At 59.0% G+C, this 25,452-nt stretch overlaps 2 protein-coding genes across 5 annotated transcripts in view; both read left to right on the top strand.

Moving 5' to 3' along the window:
• Nucleotides 1–25,452, top strand: part of ZNF385C (zinc finger protein 385C) — a 61,734-nt gene that overhangs the window by 18,912 nt on the left and 17,370 nt on the right. The gene's annotated exons all lie outside the window — the stretch shown is intronic.
• C9H17orf113 (chromosome 9 C17orf113 homolog) lies at nucleotides 13,627–21,886 on the top strand. 3 transcript variants are annotated; one of them, XM_075036563.1, is made up of 3 exons: nucleotides 13,627–14,039; nucleotides 17,511–17,890; nucleotides 19,607–21,886. In XM_075036563.1, the coding sequence occupies exons 2-3, from the start codon at nucleotides 17,759–17,761 to the stop codon at nucleotides 21,137–21,139; spliced, it is 1,665 nt and encodes a 554-aa protein (XP_074892664.1). In that variant the 5' UTR covers nucleotides 13,627–14,039; nucleotides 17,511–17,758; the 3' UTR covers nucleotides 21,140–21,886. The 3 variants fall into 3 exon arrangements, with proteins under 3 accessions (XP_074892664.1, XP_074892662.1, XP_074892663.1); XM_075036561.1 differs by having other exon boundaries at nucleotides 17,262–17,890; XM_075036562.1 differs by having other exon boundaries at nucleotides 14,510–17,890.

The following is a 25,452-nucleotide window of genomic DNA, read 5'->3' as shown; positions in this document are numbered from 1 at the left end:
CCGGCGGCTGTCGGAAGGTGTGGGATTTCACGTGGCTCCGCAAGCTGCTCCCATTTAGTACCCCTCATGTCACAAAACCTCTTCCAAATATTTCCAAGCTGTTGCGCTGCTGTTGATGCCACTTATCGGAGGTCAGGTGCCGGGTGGGCTCCACGCTGGCAGACCCGAGTGCCTTCACGCTGGGGTGGGCTCCAGGCGTCCTTCCCAGCAGCGCTGGGCAAGCTCCGGATTTCAAACAAAGCACCGGGTTTGTGATCTGTGCATGCGTGCCCGGGGCTCGGCAGCGTGTGAAGGGTTTCTTCGTACGTTAAAGTGTGGTTGCGGGTGAAATCCTCTGCCCTGTTTCTTCCAGGAGGGCCCTCCTAAATTAGATGGAAAATATTACACTCTCTCTCTCTGCAACTATTTACAGGTGTAATTTCCATCCCTTTTCCTGATAATTAAATATTTTTAGGTCATCCAGTTTCTCCACCCTATTTGCAGACCTGTCCTGGATGCCTTTGTAATTAGACATCTCCCTGTGAAAGATGATTAACGCGGGAGCCGCGAGCGCAGCCCTGGCTCTCTTCCCGCATCCCTGCCCGCGGCGGTTCCTGTGTTCAAGCAGTTGTTCGTCCTTGGGGCTCCTTGTGGGTGTCCGGCCTCGGGCATGCCGGAGCCCCGTCCCCTTGGAGGGTGACGATGGATGGAGCAGCCCCTATTTAACGTCCCCAGACCTGGGGACGCGGTGGCTGTCCTCCGCGGTGACACCCGGGCAGCAGTTATCATGGCTCGTTGTTAAAGCATGAGAATTTTGAGCATACGCATTTAAGCAATTTTAAGCTGCTTTTTTGAGGTGGATCTGTACTAAAATGAAGGGGAAATAATGTTTTAACGCCTTGCCCTGCAACAAAAAGGCCCTTAATGGAGTAGTTTCTATCACGGCTTAAAGCTGAGACCTTGTGCAGGAGCTGGGATTAATGAAAGGGCAATATTGTTCTCCGCTCCTGAAACAGCGAAGATTAAAGTAGAACAGAGAAGAAAAGCTGAGGCGTTTGGCTGTTATCCTGGTTCTCAGCAACACGATGAGACCAGACCTTCCCTTCGTGAGGAAAATTGAGGTTAAACCCCAGCTCCCCCCGGCCACAGTCTCCGGTGGCACATGGGCTGCTGGCAGGGGTCTGCGTCCCCCCCCGGGGACGGCCAGCCAGCACCACGGGTCACCCCTCCACACAGACAAATGCAGCGTTAGCTCCCCTGGTTTACTTTGCTCTTTTTAGGTGTGTAAAAGCAGAAATCTTCAGGAAGAATTAATTAAAAAATCAGGATGCCCTGATCTGTTTGGGGTGGGCATCTGCCTGCGGACTTGACGGTTTGACCGGGTCCCTGTTTACCGAGGCGGGGGGAGGAACGCAAGCTGCAAACCCCATCCTCTTTGTGTGGGAACCCCCCCGGGGGGAGGATTCAGCCCTTAAAATATGTTATCTTAATCCTGAGCAAACTCAGGAGCAGGAAAGGTCAGCGCCCGCCTTCCTGGCCTGGCGGGGATGAAACGCTGCTCCACGCCTGAGCCTTCTGCTTCTGATGGGGCTCAGGTTACAGAGCAGAAGAAAACTGATACGCGTCCTCCAGGTGTATCGGTCTTGATCCTATCTGGCATCTTTCACCCCCAAATTATACCCTAAATCCTCAGTGAACAAAGTCAGCCAGAAAGGCTCTGGAAGGCTCTGCAGACCTGGGCGGGGGTTGCTTTCCTGCTGTTTTTTCATCCCTCTGTCTCCCTTCTTGTTTGTTGACGTGTTCATTGCCCCATTCTGGTCACTATTTGCCAGGCTGCTTTTGGAGTCTAAGGCTGGGGAGAGCCTGTTCTGGTCATGTCTTAGCCAGCAAGGAGTTTAACACTGCCCTCAGTAGGTTTCAGAGTAATCACTCTATTGTTCCTGGAGTCTGTCCTCACAAAGAGCCCAGTGAATCTGCAGTGTTAGGGTCAGCCCATGCGCAAACTGAGCCTGATGGGCCGCAGCCAGACCCGTTCTGCTTCCCAAGCACCCTTCCCATCTCCCTGCCCTCCCTTTCCCTTTGAGCTGCTGCCGCCTGGGCTGCAGGCACAGCTTGAGCAGACTTGCCCGAGCAAGCCTGGCTCTACGGCGGGTGTAGGTGAACACTCCCCCTCTGACTACATGTTTGGGATTTGCCTCTCCCAGGACGCGCGCAATGAGCTGCAGGCTGAGGACTGCTGGGGGGCTGCGGCCATGCCGGGGCAGGCAGTCTTGCCTCTTTGCAGAAGAACCTCTGGTTTCATCACAGCTCTCTCCTAACGCTCTGCCGTCAGGGCCCTGAGTTTGGTTAACGACCTGTGTCGAAAAGTAGTGACTGCGGGAGGTGTGTACCAGCTGACGCAATGATGCCTGTGGGCTTTGATATTTATTTTTTTTAGTGCCTCCCACAGTGTTACACAGGGATGGTAAAGCCAGTCGTTACGGCCCCCGGGCGCCCTTCGCAGCTGCAGGCTCCGGTGAAGATGCTCGGCGGCAGCAGCTTTGTCCCGCAGAGGACATTGTGGGAAGAAGCGGCCGTGGGCTTTGCTCCCCAGGGTGCAGGGTAGCTGGTGATGCCCCCAGGAGGGTGACGTGGGTCTGGGCCCGGTGGGAGGGTTTGTGCTGCTGCCGTGTGCCAGCACTGGGGTCCACGTACAAATATAGCAAGTTATGCACCGGCCGGACCCACGCTGCGTCGCTGGGAAATTCCAGTGATCCGCTGCGGCTGGGCAGGGGAGGGCAGGAGGCGTTAATGGCAGGGGTCTGTAATCAGCACCTGCAATTAGCCCCAGCTCCAGCTGGCCTCAAAGGCTCGGCCATAAAACGCACCGTCCCACGCTGCCGTTCCTCTCCCACCGCTCCATGTCACGCTGGCTCGACCCCCTTCAGCTGCGGTGATGCCAGCTGGGACCTGCCTGCACGACTGGGATAAACTCAGCACCGGCCGGAGCGGGGAGATTGTTTGTTGATGAAATTGCTGTGCAGAACTCAAGGGGCTGGTCAGGGCTGGGGGTGAGGGTGGATGGAGCGTGGGGTTCAGGGCTGTACGTCGGTCCAGCCAGTCCTTGCCAGTGGGGCTGGAGGGTGGGAGATGCCAAACTTGCCCGTGGCTTATGGTCGTCCCAGAGGAAAGGAGAGCAGCCCCCAGATTGTTTTCAGCCCCTGGCTCCTCCCGGTCTTTACACCTCCATGCTCCCCTCTGCTTGACGGTCACTTGCAGTAACACCAAACTGCTGATGACATTAAACAAATTAATACCAGGTTTAAATAGCCTGCCGGGAGGCTGGTAACAGGCGGCGCGGGCCCAGCTGTCAATCCTAGATTAGCGAGTGCCCAGGCTAAACTTACTGCTGCTGCTAACAACCCCGAAAGCAATATCCTGTGCAGGGGGCACGTGTGCCCAGTGCATCGGCCCTGCTTGGGGCTTTACCGGTGCTGTCCCGGTGCCAGCCAAGCATGGGTGAGTGTTGGGAGGAGGTGTGCAGGGGGCCCTGATGGCTTTGGGTGCTTTTCAGAGCACAAAAATGCTAGAATTTACCCCCAAAGTGCCTGGTCTGGCTGCAGCACCTGGGAAGGGAATTTGGCATCTCATGGTTGACATCGTTGTTTTTCCTCTGCTTGTGGCTGGCAGAGAGGGGTTCCTGTCCAACTCTTTGAATTGTTTGACTTGAGGGAAGTATTTAAATCCCTCTCTGTTCTCGTCTCCCTTTGGGGGGGGAGAGATGATAATTTCCTCTTTTCACAAGCAGAGGTTCTTCATAATTTCCCTCTTTAAAAGGCACCATGCAATCAGGTTGTGAACCTCCCCTCCCGAGAAGCTCTGGAGGCCAAAACTGAGCCCAGAGAATGTGCTGCCATCAGGGAGTCCAACTGCCTCAGCCTTTGCTGACAAAAACAATGGGGAGGGCAGCAAACCTTGGCTTCCAGGGCATGTGCAAAACCCCAATCACGGGGGGCTGGGGTGAGCCCCCCCACCTGGGGCAGGCTGTCCGCATCCACCCATGTCACCCCACAAGGTGATGCTGCGCCTGGATCGAATCCTGCATGTTTCCAGCGCTCAGGGCCGGGGCTGAGCCGGGCAGGGACATGCAGGTGCCCCCTTTCCCCGTGGGGCCGCACTGCCTGTGCAGGTTGTCTGGCATCTGATGGATGCTCCGGGGCTGGCTGGGAGGTTCGGACCTCTCTTGTGGGGATAGTGGAAAAAGGGATGAGTTCATGCTGCTGCTCTCGGGCCAGCGTCTCTGTTGTGAACCCCGAAAGCCGAGGGACGCGCTGGTGACTGGAGGGGGGATGCATGCCGGTGTGTGCGGGATGTGCTCGGCTTCCCAGGCAAGTGAGGCTCACGCAGTTCAGAGGGATGGTGGGCTCAGCCTGCGTCTCGCTCACAGGGAGATTTTGGGGAGCCTTTCCCAGAGGGGATCAGGTGGGAGGGTGGCTGCCGCGGCTGTCTCCCCTCCCTGAGCAGACCCCGTGCGGGGCATCTCAGCAGGTGCCTGCTCCACCACGGCCACCCCAAAACAGCTCCCTTGGAGGGGGGGTCCTGGGCGCTCGGGGAGCGATCCCGGGGGTGCAGACGAAGCCGGTTGTTGCGGGCCCCCTCGTCCCCGCTTAAAGCCGCTTTGCTTTGGCAGCCCCGGTGCTCGCTCCGAGCCAGGCTCGGCAAGAAAAGGGCGCTGGTGCTGCGCCGGGGGGGAGCCGGTGTCCCCCCCAATCCCCCCCCATTGCCATGTTAATACCCGGCACCTCCGGCTGCTTTTCGCCTCCGCGCTCCGGGGCTCGCACCGCCCGCCGGCTTTCGGCGGGTAATTGCGGGGTGCGCGGGGGCGGCGGGCGCGCCCCGCCCTGCCCCGCCCTGCTCTGCCCCGCCCCGCCCCGCCCCGCCCCGCCCTGCCCTCCCCTGCCCGCAGCCCAGCCGGGCGAGCGGGAGGCACCGGCAGCGCCGAGGCGAGGCAGCCGGATCCAAAATGCTTCTAGGTGGGTGGAACGCAACTTTCCCTCCCCCGCGGGAGCAGCCGGCCGGAGGTTGCTCAGCCCCCCCCGACCCCCCGTGGGCCCCCCACTGCTCCCCACCGCCCCGTTAATCCGCGGGAAAGCCGTTTGCGGAGCTGGCTGGGCGCGGAGGGGGGGTAGCGGGAGCCCTGCGTTGCACAGAGACCCTGGGAGCGGGCAGGGCTCTGGGGGCTCGGCCGGCATGGGGAGGGGGGCTGGCGGGGGGCACGGCTCGCCCCGCTGCTGTCCCAGGGATGTTCCTGCCTGCGCGGAGCCAATTCAAGCGTTCCTGCAGGCAGCCGCTGCCTTTTGCCGAGTTACTTGAGCTTGCGAAAATTGCAGTCAATCAAGGTACGAGTTGTTCTTTAAAGAAAAAAAAAAAAATCTAATTGTTTCTTATTTTCTGGGGAGCTCTACTAAGGTTATGGGAAGGGGTGTCTTTTCTCCCCTTTGTAATTTTGACCACAGACTTAACTCATAGTAGTGAAAAATCGAGTTAGGTTATTTACTGCCAGGGACGAGCTCCAGAATGTGTGGTGCTTGAGGAGTCCAGGCTCGGGAGCGAGGGGCTGGTAACAGACGCGGCATCAAACACAAACATTGATTCACCTGTGCGGTCCCTATCCTGCTCCCATCAGGGCTTCAGCATGCTAAATTACCCTTGTGAGATTTTCTTCTTTCTAAGCAAATCAGGTTGTTACTGTTCCCTATTGCCATCCTGCCTGAAAACCAATTTAAAGAGCTGTTCTTTTTATTTGCATCAACAAAGCTGTGTACCATACACCCACAAAATGGTCCCTCGCAGCCCAAGGCACACATGCTGCCTGTTTCTTCGGCTTCTAGCCTGGTAATCCTAATTACTTACGGGATTCAAGCTGAGTTTGACTCACTGCATCTTATTGATTTTTCCCAGGGCCGCAAAAAGAGGAAGAAAAAGGTCACACGCTGACACGGCTTTATTTTGCCCTTGCTGTTCGTTTGGGGGTCAGCTCCGACTTGTGTTTCTGCTGCACCCGCGATGCAAATGTTTGATGCTTTTTGTGTGAAATGAGGCCGGAGGGAGCGACCGCCAGCGCCTTGGCAGAAAAGGCAGGGAAAGGCTGGCCGGGTGCGCGGGGTGGTGGTGCTTTGCTGCTGGCTTTGGCTCGGGGAGCGGAGCGGCGGCAGCAAATGGAGCGCGGCGCTGCTCTCAGACCCGTTTCACGTGCAGATTCGGGGCTGGTAATTTCGGTGGTTTTGTTATTATCGGCATTAACTTTCCAGCAGGCAGCTGGGGAAGGAGCATCGCCCCTGGCTGCTGCCTGTGCTGGGCAGCGATGGGGGTCCAGCAGGTCCCTGCAGGCAGCGGTGCTGGTTCTCCCCATGCATGTACACATGCATGCGGTCTGCACATACGTGTGAGTGTCTGCAGGTCCACATGCTTACCTGAGCTCATTTTCCTCTGGTAAGGTATCGCTGGTGTGTGCTTGTCGGTGCCTGTGGCTGCGGGAGAGCAGCCAGGCCGGGGGAACGGCGGATGTTATTGAGCTGGCACATCTGACGGGGCTTCTCCGAGGTGCTTGCTTTGTTGTAACTGCAGCCTTGCCCATCAGCTGTCTCCTATGGATCACTTTAATTTTTCTAATAGTTTGAAACACAATCTTTTCTCCATGAGCTGTCTTTCCCTGTATTTCTGGAACATGTAACGCTACTCGGGATATTTATCTGGAATACTTGTCAGGCAAAGCAGTTTTAAAAAAAGAGCAAAACCACCCCAAAGCTTGCTTTTAGCCTTGTGGTCTCAAATATGTAGAAAATGTTGTAAAGCCACTAAAGCTTCAACTTTGAACCCGTTCTGCCGGGTGCGGTGCCAGGGGGGCTCGCTGGTGATCTCTGTGCTGGGGCCGGGGACGCGGGACCGTGGTGCTCTGGGTAGAGAAATGCGTTGGTTGCAAGGTGCTTGTGCGGTGGCTGCTCCCTGCGAGTGTCAAGCATCCTCTCCCTCACCGTGTTTTAAACGTCTCTTCAAAAACAAGTGGCAACTCGGAGTCACCCGGCTTCGCTCCGTGCCACAGCGCAAACCTGCGGTGGGCAGCGCAGGGTGGGACCACGCGTGGGGCCTGGTGCTGCTGCGAGTTTGCTGCTGTTAATTGGCTGCTTAATGAGGCTTCCTGTCCTCTCCGTGGTTGTGGGGCTAACAGAGAAGGGAGCCTGTCCCCTCTCAACCGCTGGGTTTGGCTTTGGGGCTCCTTCATCAGATGGTGGGACTGAGCTTTCCCTGAGGTTGTTTTGGGTGAATTTCCCTGTAAATGCAGCAGTTGTTTTTGTTGCCAGGGGCTTGCTCTGAGAAATGTCCTGGGGAAAACATCTGTCCCCTGGTTTCAACCACGAGCGACACCCGGGGGGGGCACTGGGGGCTCTGAGCTCCTCCGACAGCCTCAGCCTCCCCTTCGGAGTATTTTTAGACCAAGCTGTCATCTAATCTTGACCTCCAGTATGATGTGGGCTAGAAAATATCACTGCGTTTCCAGCATCAAGCTGAGGGTATAACTCACAAATTTTTTTAGACCATTTTTAATTATACTTTACCTTGCTGGAATAATGAGTTGCTAACAAGTATTTTGAGCAAACATGAACTTTGCTGAAGTTTCTGCAGTGACGATGCTCCCAGCAGGCTGCTGGTGGCTGCGCTGCCGGCACCGATGCTTTGATGGTCCATTCCAACACCCGCCTGATGTCCCAAAGCTCTAATGACTGCAGGGGCTGGGTATTAACAGATTGCTTTTTTTTCCCTCTTCTGAACGGGATGTTAGAACGAGTAGGCTGGCTGTTCCCACTCTTCTCTGAAGTGATTATATTAGCACGGCCTGGGTAGGAGTGGCGGAAATTACAATGAAATACTAGCAGTAGGAAATAAAAATCTAATTAAAAAATAATGACAGATGTGTGTCATCTTCCAAACCCTGGGTATGACCAGCCTGGCCCGAGGGCAGCCGTGGTGGGGAGTTACGCACTTCTGCAGCTGTCAGCGCAAATGTGCTCGGGGCTCCCAGAAAATAATGTTGTGAGCAGAAAGCAGGTGGGGGGGAGCAAGGGGCTTTGACCTTCGCAAAGCTTAGGGGGGATATGTAAATGGGGTTTGAAAATCCTCTCGGCCCCCCCCAGGGCTTACACCCCTGAAGTCTGAGCTGGTGGGATGCCCTGCAAGTGGGGCGATTCCCCTTTTACCCCCGCCAAGCAAAGCGGGGAGGGACTGGCTGAAGACCACATGGTTTCACTGCTGGGGGGGGCACTGGGGACAGCCGTGATGTTGTCACATGCGGTGGTTTGGGCCTCACCGCGGTGGTCTGCATGCATCGCTCCAGCAGGTCTGGGATGGTGCCGCTGAGAAGGGATGGCCACTGGCCTGGAGCCTGGCTCTGCCACCGACTGCCAGGTGGCCCCGGCCATGTCACTTATTCTCTCTGAGCCCATCTGTCTCCTCATGGCTCTTCTCTGCTCTCCGGGGGCTCGGTTCCCTGGGGAAGGGCCAGCCCAGCCCTGGCTGTGCGAGGGAGGCACCTGCCTTCAGGTGCTTCAATAATAGAAATCATTAATTTTCACTGCTAATGGAGGAAACGCTGCACTATGAAAAATGTGCGTTGGCTTAGAGGCAATTCAAAAGGCTGGTAGAGACAGGAGCCCCTTAATTTGTTCCAAATTGGTTATTTCACTGGAACGGTGAGAAAGCATCAATTTGAGTATCTTTTTCCCTTTTCATTTCTGTCAGTAGCTTCCTGGCTGTAATGAATTGGACTCGGCTGTAATTTTTATGATTTAAACGACGCCCAGATTAAAGGCTGAACTGATCTGGTGCTCCAGTCTCCCCGCTGAGCTTGCCATGTTTCAGAAGGACCCTGACCTCTCCCCCCCCCACCGCCCCAGAGGAGAAGGTGATGGTGGGGAGGGGCGGGCAGGCCTTTGGGGAGCGGAGTCTGGCTCGGTGTTTAATGCTCGCTGCCTCGTTTTTGCCACTGCCCCAGGTCAGGTTTAGCCCAGCTCCTTCCCGGGCTCCTCGGTACCTGTCGCAGAGATCAGCAAGGTCTCAGCCAGGCTGCGCCAGCCCCGGTCGGGGCTGTATGGGGGCTCTGCAAGGAGGGCATCGCTAAATGCTCATTTTCAGATCATTAGCTGACACATGAGGAGAGCTGGGAATTAAAATCCAAGGGGAGGTGGGCTCTATGCTTGTGGACATGAGGAGGAACAGAGGCTTGATAGAGCAAGACCTGTGTCCAGTTTTGCTCCTCCGAAAGCATTTGTTCTATCATTTGTGCAGGGTTACTGCTCCCTGCAGCTCTTGGGGTGCTGGGTGCTGCCAAGCTGCCTTTCGAGGACCAGGTGCATCAACTGGGAGGGAGCCCAGGGTGGGAGGTTACCTTGTCTCTGCTTCTGCTCTTGCTCCTTGACAAAAGGGCTTTGCCCTTCTCGGCTGCTGCATGGCGGAGAGCAAACCGGCCCTGTCTCTGATCGGAGGAACGTTAGCCCGGAGCTGGGGTCACTGGCAGGGGAGAAATGAGCACTGCTCCCCTCCCCAGCCCAGACAAATAATCCTGTTTGTGGCCATGCCTGGGAGTTTGCAGGGATGTCATCTGAGTTTATTTCAAGGCTTGTTCCCTGCCAGCTCAAGTCATGCAGCAAAAGGTTGTGACAAGGCTGTGCAGGGGAAGGAGGCGTGAGGCAGCGTCCTGCAAGCTGGTAGTGGCTGGGGGAGCGGGGGGCCCCCGTGCCAGCTACTCGGGGGGCTTCCTTCTCCAGCATGGTCCCATGGTCCCCTCTCCGTGGCCCACTGCCCACCCAGGCCCCTCTGCAAGGGCCTGAGTGTGCCTGAGCCAGGGCCCCTGTGCCCGCAGCGGTTCTGGAAGGGCCTCCCGGCAGACAAGGAACAACCCCCCGAGTACCATGGGGATGTGCAGGAGAGCTGGGACACAGCAGGGAAATATTGGGGTCCCCCAGCGTATGCCCCATCCCCTTTTCTGAGCCGAGGCACCCGTTCCTTCCTGTGACCCTCCGGTCTCTTTGCAGCGATGCTGCGAAACGGCAGATCCCGCAGGAGGAGCGAGCCCTGCCAGGTCTGCCTGGCCAGGCAACAGCCCCGGGGGGGTTGCAGAAGTATTTTTAATTTGTCTGAGCTGACACGGTGTTGAGTGCTCTCTCCCTCACAGAGGGACGGCTCTCTCCTACACAAGACAGCGGCTCCTCGCAGCCTGCCTTCCTCCGCCATGCACAGCAGAGATTAAATTGAACTGTCACCACCTTTGGGTGCGAGGGACGCTGCGGTGGGCAAAGCCGGCGGGGGGGCTGGGGTCCTCCCATGCATGCCCCTGCTGCTCCCGGCCCCCTGTTCGTTTTGGGGCCTGGCACAGATGGGGCTTTGGGCGCAGAGGGGGAGCGGGGACCTGCAGAGCAGCGTGCTCCTTCCCTCCCCCCAAAATCCTCCCTGTGCAGAGCTGACGCAGCAGCCCTCCTCGGGCAGCGTGCTGGGGTCTCCCACCCTGTCCCCATGGGATGGATGGGGAGGAAGAGGAGGGCGGCTGGTGGAGCCGGGCAGGAGAGCCGATGGGCTGCGAGGGGATGGGGCTCTCCTGGGTTAGCAGCTTCGGGAGCACGAGCAACTCTGCTTCCCTGCTGGAAAAGTGTGAGTCATTCCCCAGAGACTGAGAGACTGGCTTAAAGCAGCGAAGGAAAACAAAATCTCATAAATATGTTTGGACTCAGGGATTGAATATCTTTTGGGGTAACGTGGCTGGGTTATCAGTCTCTTCTGTTCAGCTGCTTATAGATGCAACGAAAAACCCTGGGGGAAATGCAGCCCCCAGACGCAGGGCTGAAGTGCTGGCGAGGGGTGCCAGGGTCTGGCCCCTCAGCATCCCCGGCAGGGGCTGTGTGCCTTGGGTTTGGTTCGGCCATCGAAGGCGTGGGGCTGAAATGGAAACTGTGGCTCATCGGGCAGCGGCCGCCCTCGTGCCATGCTGATGATAAATGTGCTCGTGCAGACCGGGCACCTGCCCGCCGAGCTCTCTAGGCATGTCATGGGGGAGAAAAATAGCAATGATCGAATCAAACCAAGACTGCTGCTGCTGCATAGGAGTACATAGAAATATTTCCATCTCAGTTCCTTTAGGAAGGACGTCTGCCATCCCACAAGGTCGCAAGGGCAGGGGTGCTTATCAGGGTCAGGGACATGCTGCAATCACTGCCCAAAATCCACGTTAAAGCTGGAGGCTTCCAACAGAAATGTGAATTCATGGAGAAATGAAAAAGAGGCAATTAAAAGACTCTTTCACGTGAAGCGTTTCAGCCGTTTCCTGTAGCCTCCCCACCACAGGACCCCAGGCAGAGGTGCGCAGGGCAGAAGAGACCAGTGGGTTCAGCCGTGCCCCCCAGCACGAAGCCGGCAGAACCCCCCTGCTTCCTCCACCACCCGGTGCCTGCAGGGTTCACCCAGCACACCCTGGTTTTCCCAGCCCTCTCCCCAGGCTCGGTGTGCCTCAGCAGGCACCCGGGGTCTCTACCTGGCCACTTGGCCCCTGGCAGATGCCTGCGTGTCTGTCCTCATCCCACCCTTGCTCCCGCGAGGCTGCCGCGGTTTGGCATTAATGTGGGTGAGGATGTGAGCTGGGTGGCTGGCAGGGCTGGAGCTGCTCCTGATGGGTTACCGACCCCTCCAGAGCCGGGCATAGTAAATTACGGCCCCCCAGCCTGGGCAGGCAGCTTTCACTTTCCCCGGCTGATGCCTGTCTCCCTGCCTGGCACTGGGGCAGGGTCTCCTTGCCCCGTGCAGGGGCTGCCGTGTGCCAGGGGCTCTGCAGCAGTGGTTTGCCCATCAGTGAAATGCCCTGCAGAGCAGCCGACCTGCTCCGTGTCCCTGGTTTTGTGGCTGTGCTCGGAGAGGAGCCTGGTCCCCACTGTGATGCCGCGTGCTGCCGCAGTTGGCTTGCCCAGCGGGATTTTGGTGTCCTGCCTGGTCCCCGTTGCTTCTTTTCATGAGTGGTTTTGTTTCTTCACTGCAGATTTTTCCTGCCTGGCTCCCTTTGGGTTGTGATAATTATAAGTGACTGCGTTTGTATCTGGTGCTGGGGAAAGCGGAGGGGAGGATGGGCAGCGAGTGCTTTTGCCAAATCCACCTGTTTTCCAGGACGTTGCATGGGGCTCATTGGTGCTCCCTGTCCCTCTGCTCTGGGTTTGGGTGCCTCTCCCAACAATGTGGGGCAGGAGCAGCCTGCAGGATTGGACCAGGCTGCTCCCTTTGGGAACCAGAGGGGAAAAGCAAGCGTGTTCCCGGCTGGAGTCCCCCGGTCCTGCCAGTGCATCCCGTTGTAAGGGGCTCAGCGGGGGCCAAGCGCTGCCAGGGCCCGTGGGAAACGGGGTCGACCCCAGCCCGTGGGGCCGCCGGCTGCTGCCGCTCCCCGTGCCGGGACCGCTGACCTTTGCAATCCTGCTCCGGATGCTGCGAACCAGGGGATGCGGCAGCCTCCTGCCTGAAAACTGATTAAAAAGGCTAAGTCCTCTTTTCTCGCTTGCATTAGCACAAGAATAAATAGTGCATATTTTCACCCCTAGGAGCCCCGTCTCTGGTTTCACCCAGCTCCTGTTAGCTTTAACCCTGGGCTGAGGTGGCTGGGCAGGAATGTCCCAGGAGCAGGAAGAGCCTCTTGCCCCGGGACATGTGGAGGAGCCTAAAGAGAGGAATTCACTCGGGGGCCGCCGGTCCCCCCGCCCCGGTGTGGAGCCAGCTGGAGCCAGGTACAATGCAGCCCCTAATCCAGGCACATACCGTGGGGCCGCAGCCCCTGTCGAGGCCTGACTGTGCACCGGGCGCAGGTGGAGTGGGGGCCGAGAGCATCCTCCGGCGACCGGCCGCCGAGTCCGTGCTGTGGGACGGGGAGGGGTGTTCCCATTCGGAGCTCCCGTGGATCATCAGTGCTCTTTGGGATTTTAGTGTCCTCGGGAGCCTTGTTTGGGGGGAAAGCAAAGGTGGCATAAAATGCGATTTTTGGAAGAAGTTGAGGGGCTCTAAAATTCACCTGCATTTAGTGCTAAAAGAAGGGGGTTTTGGTGTTAGTGGAGCTCCCGTTCTTCTTTAGGGTGCCCCAGCACGAGGGGGCCGGTGCCAGTGCCAGTCCCAGCGCCAGTCCTGCCGCTCTACGGACCAGGAGCTCGGTCCGAGTCCCGCTGCAGCGCTCCCGCTAAGGGGCTCGGACCTGGATTTTGCAAAAGCTCAAGGCCCGCGGGCAGGGCTGGAGACCTGCTTTGCCCACAGCTGCCGGCTCGCGGGGCGCTCGGGTCCTGGCTCTACCCAAACCCGAGGAAACCCATCCCGGCGGGATGCGGCTCATCCCGGCTGGATGCGGCTCGTCCTCGAGGGGCCGAGGGACCCGTGGCGGGGGCCGAGGGACCCGTGTTGGGGCCCGCGGGCCGGGCGCCCCTCGCCCGTCGCCTTTGCCGTCCTCGCACCTCGGCGGGCCGCCTCTCGCCAGGGAACCGTGTGTCGGGCGCGGGGTCCAGCTCGGCGCGTTCCCCTTCCCCGGGGGGGGGGGGCCCGGAGCCCGTCCATCGCCCGGTCGCCGCCTCCAACCGGCCCCGGCGGCCGGAGCGCCGCCACGCCGCCTTCCCCGTTCGCGGCCACCGCTAGTGGCCACTGCCGCCGCCGGCTGCCGGGAGCGTCGGCGGAGCCAGACAGTCCTCGCAGCAAGATGGCTGCTCCCATGCTCCCGTGAGCACCGGGCGGCAGCCGCAGGCTTTGTTCCCGCAGCCGCCCCGCTCGGGGCCGCGGCAGCGCCGGAGGGGGCGTCCGCCCCCCCCCTGCGCCGAGCGGGGCTGCCGGGCGGGGGGCGCGCTGCTGGCGCTCCCTGCCTCCCGGCCGGTTCCGTTTTCCTTTTATTTTTTTTTTTTTTTTTTGGTCTTTGCATTGTTTGGCTGGGTTTGGTTTTTTAATTAGATCTTTTTTTTTTTCCCCCCTCTTTAAAAACCAAAATCTGGGAAGTTCATCCCAAAGCCTATGGCAGCCTTTCGATGGTACGTATGTAGGGGGAGGGTGGGGGGGGGGGTGGGCTGGGTGCCGGGGTCGTGTGCCGCTCTGCTCACCCTCACCCGGGCAGCCGTGGGTGACGCGCCCGGTGGGGTCAGCGCAGCGGCTCGTCCTCTTGCGCGTAAATCCCGATCCTGCCCAAACTTCCCTGCCCACCGTGCTCCTGCCCCGGCGAGCAGCGGGCTGGTGGGGGTACCGTAGTGTCACCCCCGCTCCCGAGCCGCTTCGTCCCCGCACGTGCTGCCGAGTCCCCGAGGAAACGCCGCGCTGCTTTTCCCCGTGGCCAGCAGCGGCCGGGGAGCGACGCGCACGGCGGCAGGGAAGGGTGCCCGGAGCTGGTGCCGGTGCAGAGCAGGCGCTGCGGGAAGTGGTGCCGCAGTACTCTGCTCCATCCTGAGCTCTCCCCGGTCCCGTGTGCCCTAGACGCTAACTGCTGCTCTTTTTCTTTCTTTCCAAGGTAGCGGTTTTTGCTGGAGCAAGCGCTGGGGGCTCTGTGTAGGTGGGGATGAGTTTGGGAGCGAACGGAGTCGGTGATGGGGAGGGAACGGCGGAAACCGCCCCCCGGGACGGCAGCCAGGGCACGCCAAGCTCGACGCCTGCCCGGCGCGGGGATGGGGGCGATGGGTCCGGGGCAGGCTGAGCCCGTGGACCGTGAGCAAGGCTGTCGAAGAGCTGTCCCTGCTGCGCGGGCACCTCCTCCCGTTTCGGGGGCAAGCCCCGAGCCTCACCGGGGCGCGGCAGGGGCACCGGCGCAATCCCAACCCTGGCAGAGCCTGCGTCCCCGGGGAATGTCTGACGGGTGCTGGCAACTGTAGAGGAAAACATTCAGCAAGACAGGTCTGGGCTTTGACTCTCACGTGGCAAGTCTGTCACAGTTTCCTAATTAACGTGCTTCCGAGGAGACGCTGCTCTGGCCGGCACTCGGCGGCTGTGGTGCAGCTCTTGGACCGGCCTGAGGAAGAGGCTGCAGCTTTGTCGGGACCCTCCGGCTGTGGGAATTGTTCCCTGGGTGCTCCCGGCTGCACCGTGCCAAGGTTTGGGACCAGGCGGGAGACCTGCCTCTGGGAAGCAAACCAAACCACATTAAACAGGCTAAGAGCAAGATGCAGAGGGAATCCACACACCTGCTGCAAGCCCTGAAAGCTTTGTGCTCCCTGCGGGCAGGAAGAAACTCCTAGCAGGGCCATGTCCTGGGGTTTCTCTCTGCTTCTTTGGAAGCGTTTGATGCTGACTGTGGTCAGAGCCAAGTTTTGGACTAGCAAAGTCCTACTCTCACCTGGGCTGGCTGCTCTGGTCCTTCTGTCCCTGTCCCCCTGCCCTTGCAGAGCTGGCTTGCAGCTCCCGGTTTGCTGGAAGAGCACAGGGTGAGAGCTCCCAGGGCTGGAAGCAGAAGGGTAACGCTCTGAAGATGCACACGTGTCTAGTGAACTGGGACAGGGCTGCTGAGGGAGCCGGGACCATGATGCACCTGGACGGCAGCAATGGGAGATACGGGCTCCGAGGGTCCGCACCGTGCTGGCCCCACAACACCCACCTCTGCAGGGTGAGGTGCTTGCTGCCTGGCTGGCACGCAGGCTGCGGCCGGGCTTGGAGATGCCGGTGCTGCCTGCTCCTCTGCCGGCTCCTGTCTGGGGGCAGGCATGTTTTCTCTCTGGACGGAGAGAGGGTTTCTTGGCCTTTTTACCAAGTTACTCTGGTTTCTGTGACGGAGGAGCAAAGAGGGAGCACTGCTTCTGTCTGGCGTGGCAGGAGGCTTTGATACATCCACCTTCTTTCAGGAGGAGTTTCAGGATGGGAAGGAGAAAGAGAGGGTCCCCAAAAAGCTGGGTGCAGCCAGAAGAAACTCTTAGAGCCGGGGGAAGACTCACAGCTTGGAGCTGGACCTGGGGGGGACCAGCAAGGTGGCGAGGGAGGACGGGCAGCTGCTCCTGAGCACCCCAGGGAAAGCACAGGGGCTGAGCACGGTTACCCTTTTCCCCTCCCGCTGTCAGTAAAGGATGTTCCTCGGTCGTGGGGAGCGTGGCTGGGCGAAGGGAGTCCTGTGGCTGCGGTGCTACCTGGCCATGGTGCCGGGCAGCTCCACTGCCACCCGGCCAGCATCGCCCAGGGCTGCCGGAGGGGAACCCCTGCTCCACAGGAGCGGGTGTTTGCAGCTCTGGGAGTCGGGGTATTGCTCTAACGCCTAAAACATGAGGCTTCCCACTTCTTCCTGAGCACTGTGGTAACGGCTCTGGTGCTTGGGGGTTTTGTTCTTTAGGAAAACCTCAAGTTCCTCGTGGGTTTCTCAGCAAGTCATACTGACTGACAGTATTCCCTGGCTTGCACTGCTGCTGAATGTCCATTTTCTTTCATTTTCCCTCTGCATTTCATTTCCCCCCCTTTCCCCACCCTGTGCTGGGTTCCTCCTCCCATTGCCTTTATCAAGGCTTATTTTGGTTTTTCAATCCTTTTCATGGAGGAATGCAAGGATTGGACTGAGTGGGGCTTAACTATAGGGACGGAGTTGAGCGGATGCTTAAATGCTTTCACCTACCTGGTTTAAACACGTGCATAAGTGCTTTGCAGACTCAGGCTCCGGCAGATGCTCGGGAGCCCTGGCTGGAAGGGGTCCTGTGCATCAGCCGCCCCCGGGAGGGATGCTGGGCTGGGGTTCTGACTGTGCGGAGCACAGCTCCGCTGCCACGGGACGCGGCATGGCTTTGGCAATTTCCCGGGATAGAGACAAGCAAGGGAGGAATGAAAACACACACGTGTGCACGCAAGCACGTGTTTCTGAGCTGGTCTCCAAGTCATCCTCGTTCAGCGCCAGGTCTCTGGCACTCGCTGTCAGCAGCGGGTGCTGCTCCTCGTGGGGCTGAACACTCGTTTTTAGACGTTTGGTCCAAAGCCAGCTTTGAACATGCCATACCTTCCCAGCATCAGCTGCAGCATGGAGGTCTGGTCTGATGGGAAGCGTGCTTGGGTGTCCGTGTGATCACGAGGAGGACTGTGCGTGTGCGCCAGTCCCACTGCTGACACCGAGAGCTGCCGGTGACACCGATGAGGCGCTCGGTGGGATCCCCCTGCGCGGTGCCGGGGCTGTCGCACAGCCCTGCTTGCCCGGAGTGCTGCCACCGCAGCTCTTCATTAGCAGCCAAGAATAAACGATGAGCACAGGCTGAGGTTTGCAGGGCCCTAATCCCTTTCCCTTGTGTCTCTTTCATCTCCAGTCGGACCAGGAGAGTTGTAATAGACCTTCTTACTAAATTAAATGTAGAGGCTGCTCCTCCAAGGCACATTTCAGTTCAGCCGTAGTGTTTGATTTCCCAGCCACAGCAATATGGTGCCTCCAGGGAAAAAGCCAGCTGGGGAAACTTCCAATTCCAATAAAAAATGTAAGCGCTATTTCAATGAGCACTGGAAGGAAGAATTTACCTGGCTGGAGTTTGACTATGAGAGGAAACTCATGTTTTGCATAGAGTGTCGGCAGGCGCTGGTGAAGAACAAGCACGGTAAAGCGGAGAACGCTTTTACCGTGGGCACGGACAACTTCCAACGCCATGCCCTGCTGCGGCACGTCACCTCCGGCGCGCACCGCCAGGCGCTGGCGGTGAACCGGGAGCAGCTGGCTTTCGAGACCCGCGTCCGCGGCCACCCGGAGCTGCGCTCGGTCATCAAGGTGGAGGTCAACCCGGCGAAGGTGGCCGTCCTCACCACTGTCTACTGGATGGCGAAGGAGGAGATCCCGGACGAGAAGTGCTCCTCCCTGCTCGACTTCCAGAAGTTCAACCTGTGCCAGGCGCTGCTGGCCTCCGAGCACAGCGAGTACTACCACCCCAGCAGCGTCAGGGAGATGCAGGTGTGTATGTCGGGCTGGGGGCTCTGCACCCGCGTTTGACGGCTGCTTTGGGGCCGGGAGGTGCCGCGCGGCCGCCTGCCTGCGAAGCTGCCCGCACCCGCCGCGTTCAGCAGAGCGGGTTGGCTTCCCAGCACCCCGTCGAGCGTCGCCAGTGCCCGCTTGGCTTTTTTTCGGGTGCCGCATGTGCGAGCAAGGAGCCTTAAGCACCAGCTCCCATCCCACGGGCCCCGGTGAAACGCGGCGGGGGGCACGCCTGTGCTCTGCCTCGCCAGGGCCAGAGTCGTCTTTGCGGCGAGGATCGCTGGATCTTCCCGGCGGTGTGAGCCCAGGAGAGCCGGAGCTGGGTGCTGTGGCATCAGGCAGAGCGGGCAGGAGGCCGGGCAGGGAGCTGGTGTCCCAGGCAGAGCAGGGGCTGGGGCCGTTGGCTGCTCAGGAGCACTGGCAGGCTCTGCGTCAGCGTTGGCTGATGGGCAGACATCTGTCCCCGTCCTTGGACAGGTAAACGCGCCCGGTGGCACCAGGGCACATCCGCGATGTGCTTGGGACCACCGGCCCCATCCACAAAACCAGGCTGCTCCAGGGCGTGCTCTAGTCCCACGGGGGAGCCGGCGGAGCCAGGCGATGCTCCTGTTCTCCAGGAGCTTCAGTAGAGACTGGAAGGTCCTCCACATTGAACATCAACGTGGCACTTTCTTGGTGTCATTCCCTGATTTGACAAAGCAGGAGAAGGCGATGGACTCCCTCGAAGGAGCCTCGGGCTCGTGGTTACGTTTGTGCTTCCAGACACGCAGGGAGACCGGGAGCATCCTCTCCTGTCTGAGCCTGCCAGGCTGCTTGAAGGATAAAAGCTCAGGAGTTCAATTAGCACACGAGCACTGTGGGTTTTTCCTCTTTTGCCCTAAACTGAGCAATCAGAAAGATCAAGTAGCCGGAGAGTTTAGAAAGGATTTTCTTAATTTTACAAATGCTTCATGCCTGTTAAAATCAAATTAAATTTTTAGTGAGTCTTGGCCATTTGCCAGGCTTTTTAGATCTCTAAAGAGCCTTATTTTTCTGCAGATAGACTAAATCCACTAATTAGATTTCTCAGCCTGAAGTGCTACTTACAGCATTCACCCACAGAGGAAGTTTTCCTTTCAAACTGGGGTGTTCGCCTGAAATGTGGAAAACTGAGTAAAGAAGGAGAAGATGCTGTAGAGTTTTCCTGCTGCTCCTACCCATGCTGGGCTTGTAAAACGCGAGTGTAATTGCTGAAGTTTGAACCAAGGCAGTGGGTTGTCGGTGTCTTGCCTCGCTCCCGGCACAGGCAGGGTCTCGGGAACCCGGGTGACGGCAGGGTACGGCGGCTCGGTGCTGCCCCGGCGGTGTTTGGTCCTGCTGAAGCTGTGAGGCTCCAACCCCCGGCTCAGGGCAGGGACCCCCGAGCTCTCTGCAGCTTCGCTCAGTGCTTGGGCTGCAGGCCAGGAGCGGGAGGAGACAGTATATTAGGAAAAAAAAAAAAGTGATTTCCAGCTTGTATGTGTACTTGTATGTACAACTTGCTTAAGGGCTTTTCTCCGACTCGGGACCTTGCGCCGCTTCTGGGGAGATCCGAGGGTGGGAGCCTTGCAGCTCGCTTTGCGCCGGGTGCTGTGCATCTCCCGCGTGCTTTTGAAGTTCATTTGTGTTTCTCTTTCCCTCCCCGCCCGCCCTGCGCACCTCCTTTAACTGGCTCAGGCAGCGATCGCCAAAGTCCTGCACAACGAGGACAGGCACAGGATAAAAGCTTCGCCGTTTGTCGGGCTGGTGGTGGACGAGACGGTGGACGTCCTGGAGCACCGCAGCCTCGCCATGTTCACCACCACCGTCTCCCCCTGCAACGGGCAGACCTCCGCCACCTTCCTGGGGAGCTTCGAGCTGCCCGCTGGGGAGGCCTCCACGGTGGCGGGCAAGGTGGGCGAGGTGATGCGCTCCTTCGGCATCCCCACCATGAAGATCACCTGGCTCAGCGCCGACAGCGCCTCGCTGGTGGCCGAGCGGCTGAGCGGGGTGGGCACCGCGCTGACCTCCCTCTGCCCGCTCCTCACGGAGATGCACTGCCTGTCCCACGGGAGCTCCCTGCTGCCGGCCGAGAGCATCGTCAGCATCGAATACCTCCAGAAATACGAGACCACCGTGGATGCCGTGTACAGGCTCTATTCCAGCTTCAGGGGGGAAAGCAACGGCCTGCAGGAGCTGCGGAGCGTCCTGGACCTCTGTGAGATAGACCTCGGGAGCCCCAAAGCCGTCCACTGGACTTCTATTTTCCCCGCCGTGGAAGCCATCGATTCCTCGTGGCCCACGCTGGTGCTGCTGCTGGAGAGCGAGGCGGAGCGGTCGCCCGTGGCCCACGGCCTCTGCGAAGAGCTCAAGAAGTTCCAGTTTGTGGCCTTCACCAAGATCCTCCTGGACGTCCTCCCCGTCTTCCAGAAACTCAGCCGCTTCTTCCAGATCGAGGACTTCGACCTCTCCATCCTGAAGCCCATCGTCTCTGCCACGGCCACCACCCTGCAGGCCCAGAAGAGCGCCAGCGGCCAGAACCTCCAGGAGTTCCTCAACGAGATGAACGAGCACCCGCGGGACGACCGGGAGGGCGAGAGCCGCCTCTACTACAAGGGTGTCGAGCTGGCCAACTGCTCCAAGGTCCACCTGAAGCACTTTGAGCGCCTGAAGGAGAGCTACCTGGAGAGCGTGCGGGGCAACCTGCTGGACAGGTTCCCCAGCAGAGTCCTGGAGGCCATCAGCTCCTTCTCGGCCATCTTCAACCCCAAGTGCTACCCCCAGTCTTTGGAGGACATTGGCAGCTACGGGGTCAGCGAGCTGAATTTCCTCCTGCAGGCTTACTCCCGGGTGGTGGTGAGCGAGAGGGCCCTGAGCGATTTCCCCCTCTTCAAGCGGATCGTCTTCAGCCTCAGCCAGCTCTCCTTCAAGGACCTCTGCGTCAAGCTGGTCTACAGCAACTCTGAGATGCACGAGCTCTTCCCGGACTTCGCCGTCCTTGCGGCCATCGCCCTGGCCTTGCCACTGGGCTCGGTCCTTGCCGAGAAGATCAGCCGGGGCCGGGAGCTGCTGAAGCGCGGCCGGTTGCGCTGCACGAAGGACGAGGGGCTCTCCGACCTCATGAAGATCGCCATCGACGGGCCGGCCATCAATGAGTTTGACTTTGCGTTGGCCATCGAGCACTACGAGAGCATGAGGGAGTCCGGCTTCATTGTGGCACAGGTGAAGTGAGCGGCAGCCGGCAAAGGCAGAGCCCTGCGGGCAGGGAGCCGGGTCCTGCGGCCAGCCCGGAGCGCCGGCTTGATGCCACCTTTCCCCATCGCTGGTCACAGCTGGGGCCAGGCAGCTGCCGGTGGATGGTGACCTGCTCTGTGCTGGGAAGAGGAGATGGGATCCTTCACAAAGCCATGCTAGTTGCATGACCACCCCTCCCTCATACATCTGAATTGGGGCCACCTGAAATCCAAATTGCGCAGAGGTTTTTTTCAAGGGTTTGTTGTTATTTTGTTTTAGGGAGATGAAGGCAAATCTTCTCTTGAGCTCAAATGTCACATTGCCTTTGCACAATGATACGCAGCAGCTTTTACTTAGTACTCTGCAAAAAATACCTGGTTTTTGTTGTTTTGGAGCCTCGAGAATGAATGCAGGAAGGCAGTGCATCTTTCTAGCTCTGTGGCAAACCCTAAAATGCCTGGCGGTGTCTTGTTGGTATTCCTTGCGCACAGCACAAAATTTTTTTAGCAGTGGCATCAAGTCCTGATCATTTCAAGAGCAAGAGATTTAGAGAATGATATTGTAATCACCGAGGAAATAGTAACTTCTAAATGCATCATTGTGTATATATGTGTATGTGTATATATATATAAATATATATATAAATATATATATATTAAAAAGGTCTATCTTAATTTTCCTAGTGTTTAAAGTACAAAGATATCTAAAAGGACTTTTTTTGCAATGACAGAATAAATTATAAGCAGGGGTCCAAAAAATAATAAATAGCGAATTCCTGGTCTTTTCAAAATGGCATCACATACCTACGTTCCCTTTGCACTCTGAGCTCTCTGCAACCAAAGAAAGAGTCTTTTAACACCTGCTTTTGGGACAAACCTGAGTTGTTTGGCTTGTGTTTTTCCTTTTAAACATTCCCTTTACCCCAAAGCGAGCAAAGCCATCGGGAGCCCACGGCGGGATGGGGCTTGGGCTCCTCTGCCGCCGGGGTCTGGGTGTGTGAGCACGGTGGCCGAGCAGGGCAGTGGTGCTGCGTGGCATGTCTGGGTGTTATGGGGCTTCTCTGGTTTTAACTTGGAGGGATGTTTTCTTCAGTTCTGTTGGGGTGGGTGAGAAGACCCTTCTGACTGATTTTAATCCGCAATTAAGCCAACGCAGCAGCCTGAAGCATCACGTTGGTTTAATAGTGAGTGCTGGGTCCTCCCGCGGGATTCAGCTCCGCTCCTTCCTTGGGTAAGTTGACTCCGTCCCGCAGATGCAGGGTGCGTGTCTGGCAGGATTTGACCCCGATGTCCATAATGCTGACGGTCCCCGTTGGTCCCGTGCGGTTGCCTCCAGCTGGGACTTGTGCTGCAGCAACATGGAAGGGCTGGAGGGGGGGGCTTGGGCTCGTTGCTCCCCCTCTTCTGGAGCGAGCAGCTGCTGCCCCTGGCAGAAGGACCTTCCTCCGCCCCAGCCCTGGCTCGCGGAGCCCCTCCAGCTCTGGAGAGCAGCCTGGATGGCTGGAGGGGTCGCACAGCCCCGGGAGCAGTACTCGGCCAGCACGGCTGCCTGCCCCGCTGGGATCCCTCCATTGCTCCGAGGGACGGTTCGCTGTCTGCCCGACCCAACGGGTACCGTGCCCCCAGACCCCCGTGTTGGATGTGCAGACAGGGTGTGTGGGGGTGCCCGGCGGTGTCTCGTGGGCTCCCACGGGCGTGCTGTGCCCTGTGCCTGCAGTGGAGACAGGGAAAGCCAGGATTTCTGTCCTCGGGGCTGGTGGCAGGTGACTGCTGATGGCCCGGAGTCCGTGTCCTGGGTGATCTGTAAGGTGGAGATGCTGGTTTGATGGCAAGAGTATTTAGGTGAAGGCTGCTTGCTCACAAGCATCCCCCGGTTCAGGTTTGTGGTTCTCGGCGTGCCCTTGTCCTGCAAGCTGGGTTTTGCTGCGGGCTGCTTTCTGTCCAAACGGTGCGTGTAGAGGAGGCAGCTGTGGCTGTCGAAAGCTGGAAATAGGAGGATTTAGCAGGGCAGCGCTCACAACGTGCGCTGTCCTCATGTTCCCAGGGAGGCTGGGAACCGGCATCAGCGCCAGAGCCTGATGCACAGAGCAGCTCTGCAGCTGCCGGGTAGGGGGGGCCTTGGCCCTTCCTTTCCGTCGGGCTCCACGGGAGCCGGGTGGGATGGAGGGGCTGCGCTCAGCCAAGGCTGGTCCTGCTGCGGGGACTGCTGGGGCCTGGAGCAAACCCAGTGTGCCGGGGCAGCCGCAGCATCACTGTCTCCAGGGCCAACGGATCTGCTGCACTGCGGTCTGGGTCGGGTTTGCTGGGTCTGGTTGCGCTGGGAGTCCAATGTGGTGCAATCTCATTCATTACTGGTCCAGACCCTGAGTGGTGCTGGGGTTGCTCCGGTGCTGCAGTCGTGGTCCAGTGTTGTGACCGGGTGTTGCTGCTCTTCTCCTGCCAGCAGCCTTTGGCATCGGGGAGCACACACGTGTTTCCCAGAGAGTCTCCTGGAAATAGCTGGAGTGAATTCAGCCGATGCTTGGCCAGAGACAAAAGCTTTAAAGCCCTGGGTAAGGAATTTGAGACACCACCAAAATTTGCTAAGAACACCTACCAAACAGGAGGGAGCCAGTCTGCTTCTGTGTGAATAAACAGCTCCTGTCTCCATCTGTCCTGTGCAGACTGCGCCAGATGCTCTCGCGAGGCAGCCGACGTCTGCAGAGATGGGTCCTTGGCAGATTCTCGTGTCAGTATGAAAACCCACGGCATTGTCCCTGCCGCTTTCAAAGGTGTTTCTTGGAGGTTCGCACATATGTAGCGTTAGAGCACAGCAGTTGCTCTGATCTGTCTTGCAGGGGACCTGGGAGAAAACCCACTGCAGACGTGTGGTGTAGTTGCTGTGCACAGCACAAAGGGGTGGTGGGGACCGGCTGGGGATGGCGGCCGGGCAAGGTCCTGGGTGGGCTCGGTTAAATGGAGGACTGAAACGCGTCTTTACATTCCGAGCGACCCCTCCAAGAGTTGCGTGCCTGCGTGACAGAAGCTGGGCAGAGCTTCAAGGCGCTGGGAAGCGGCTGAGCCGACGGTTCCAGGCTGAGCCCCAGGCAGAGGATGCGCAGCACCGCAGCGGTGATGCCGTGTGGTTTGGCGTCTTTCAGTCAGGCCTGGATGCTCGGTTAAGAACGGCTGTGCACCCTCCCTGCGGAGCTGGGGGGGGGTGAAGGGACCCCCCCCAGGCTGCAGCGGCTCAGACCTGACCATCGCTCAGAAATTTAATTCAGCGGCTTGGCAGGCAGGGTGCCCCACACAGCAGGGACGGGCACAGCGACCCACCCCTGCGGTTTCAGCTGGGTGACATGTGCCGAGAGCCCGGCTGGGGCATGGGGCAGCGCCTGCGGTGCCCTTGGTGCTTGTGCCAGGAGCACGGGGCTCCTGCGCTGCCCTCCTTGCACCAGCCCTTCAAAATGCTCCGCGGAGCCCCGGGCACGTCCCGGCCCAGCAGGACCCGTGGGGCTGACGCCGCGGTGCCAGAGCGGCCGTGTTTGCTGCAGAGGTAGGGGGTCCTCTGCCAAAATGGGGGGAGACAAAGGCAGCGCTGTGGCAGGGGATGGTCCTGCTCCAGAGCTGCAGACCGAGCATCTGGGGATGCCATTCACCAGCAAAGCCCACCCTGCTGGTGACCGTGCCCGTCACCTCGGGTAAGGTCGTGTCATTCTATACAGACCTGGGGGCCCTGCCACTCTCCCCAAAGCAAATCCCCTTAATTGAGTGTCTAATTAATACCTAAAAATACAGCCTGCAGCTGCTGCCGGAATCTGCCCTGCAGCAAAGGTAAGGCAGGAGCCGCAGCGGCGCAGCCCCGTAACCTTGGGAAGGTGTCCCAAGAGCATCGTGCGGGTGCCCTGTGCCCCGGCGGGGTGCTGCGGCGTGCCGGGGGGGCTCGCTCCTCGCCGGGGAGCTCCGCCGGTGCCAGGACTGCGGCTGTGCCCCTCGTCTGCCCTCTCACTGCACGTGGTGCTTATGCTTTGGTGATCATCTGAGGTTCGGGCAAACCAAAGCTGATGGTGACTTCGTCCCTGTGCCGCGTGGCTGCTGTCCTGTTTGCCCTCTGTAGCCAGGGGACGGCGAGCCACGCCGGCTGCAGCTCGTCCCTTCCGCGGCGAGCGCTGCCTTTCCTCCTTTTGCCGGCTGCAGGTGTGTGGCCGCTCCTCGCAGGGTGCCTGACCGACGATGATGCTGTTTGAGACTTTCAGCCCTTTTCCTGCTCGTGGGGGTCTTGTCTACTTCAGTGGCAGAACCAGGACGGAAGGGTCCTGCCCCATCCGCAGG

The sequence above is a fragment of the Buteo buteo genome, chromosome 9 (assembly GCF_964188355.1).
Source record: "Buteo buteo chromosome 9, bButBut1.hap1.1, whole genome shotgun sequence".
NCBI lineage: Eukaryota > Metazoa > Chordata > Aves > Accipitriformes > Accipitridae > Buteo > Buteo buteo.
This window is presented reverse-complemented; position numbering and strand designations above follow the sequence as displayed.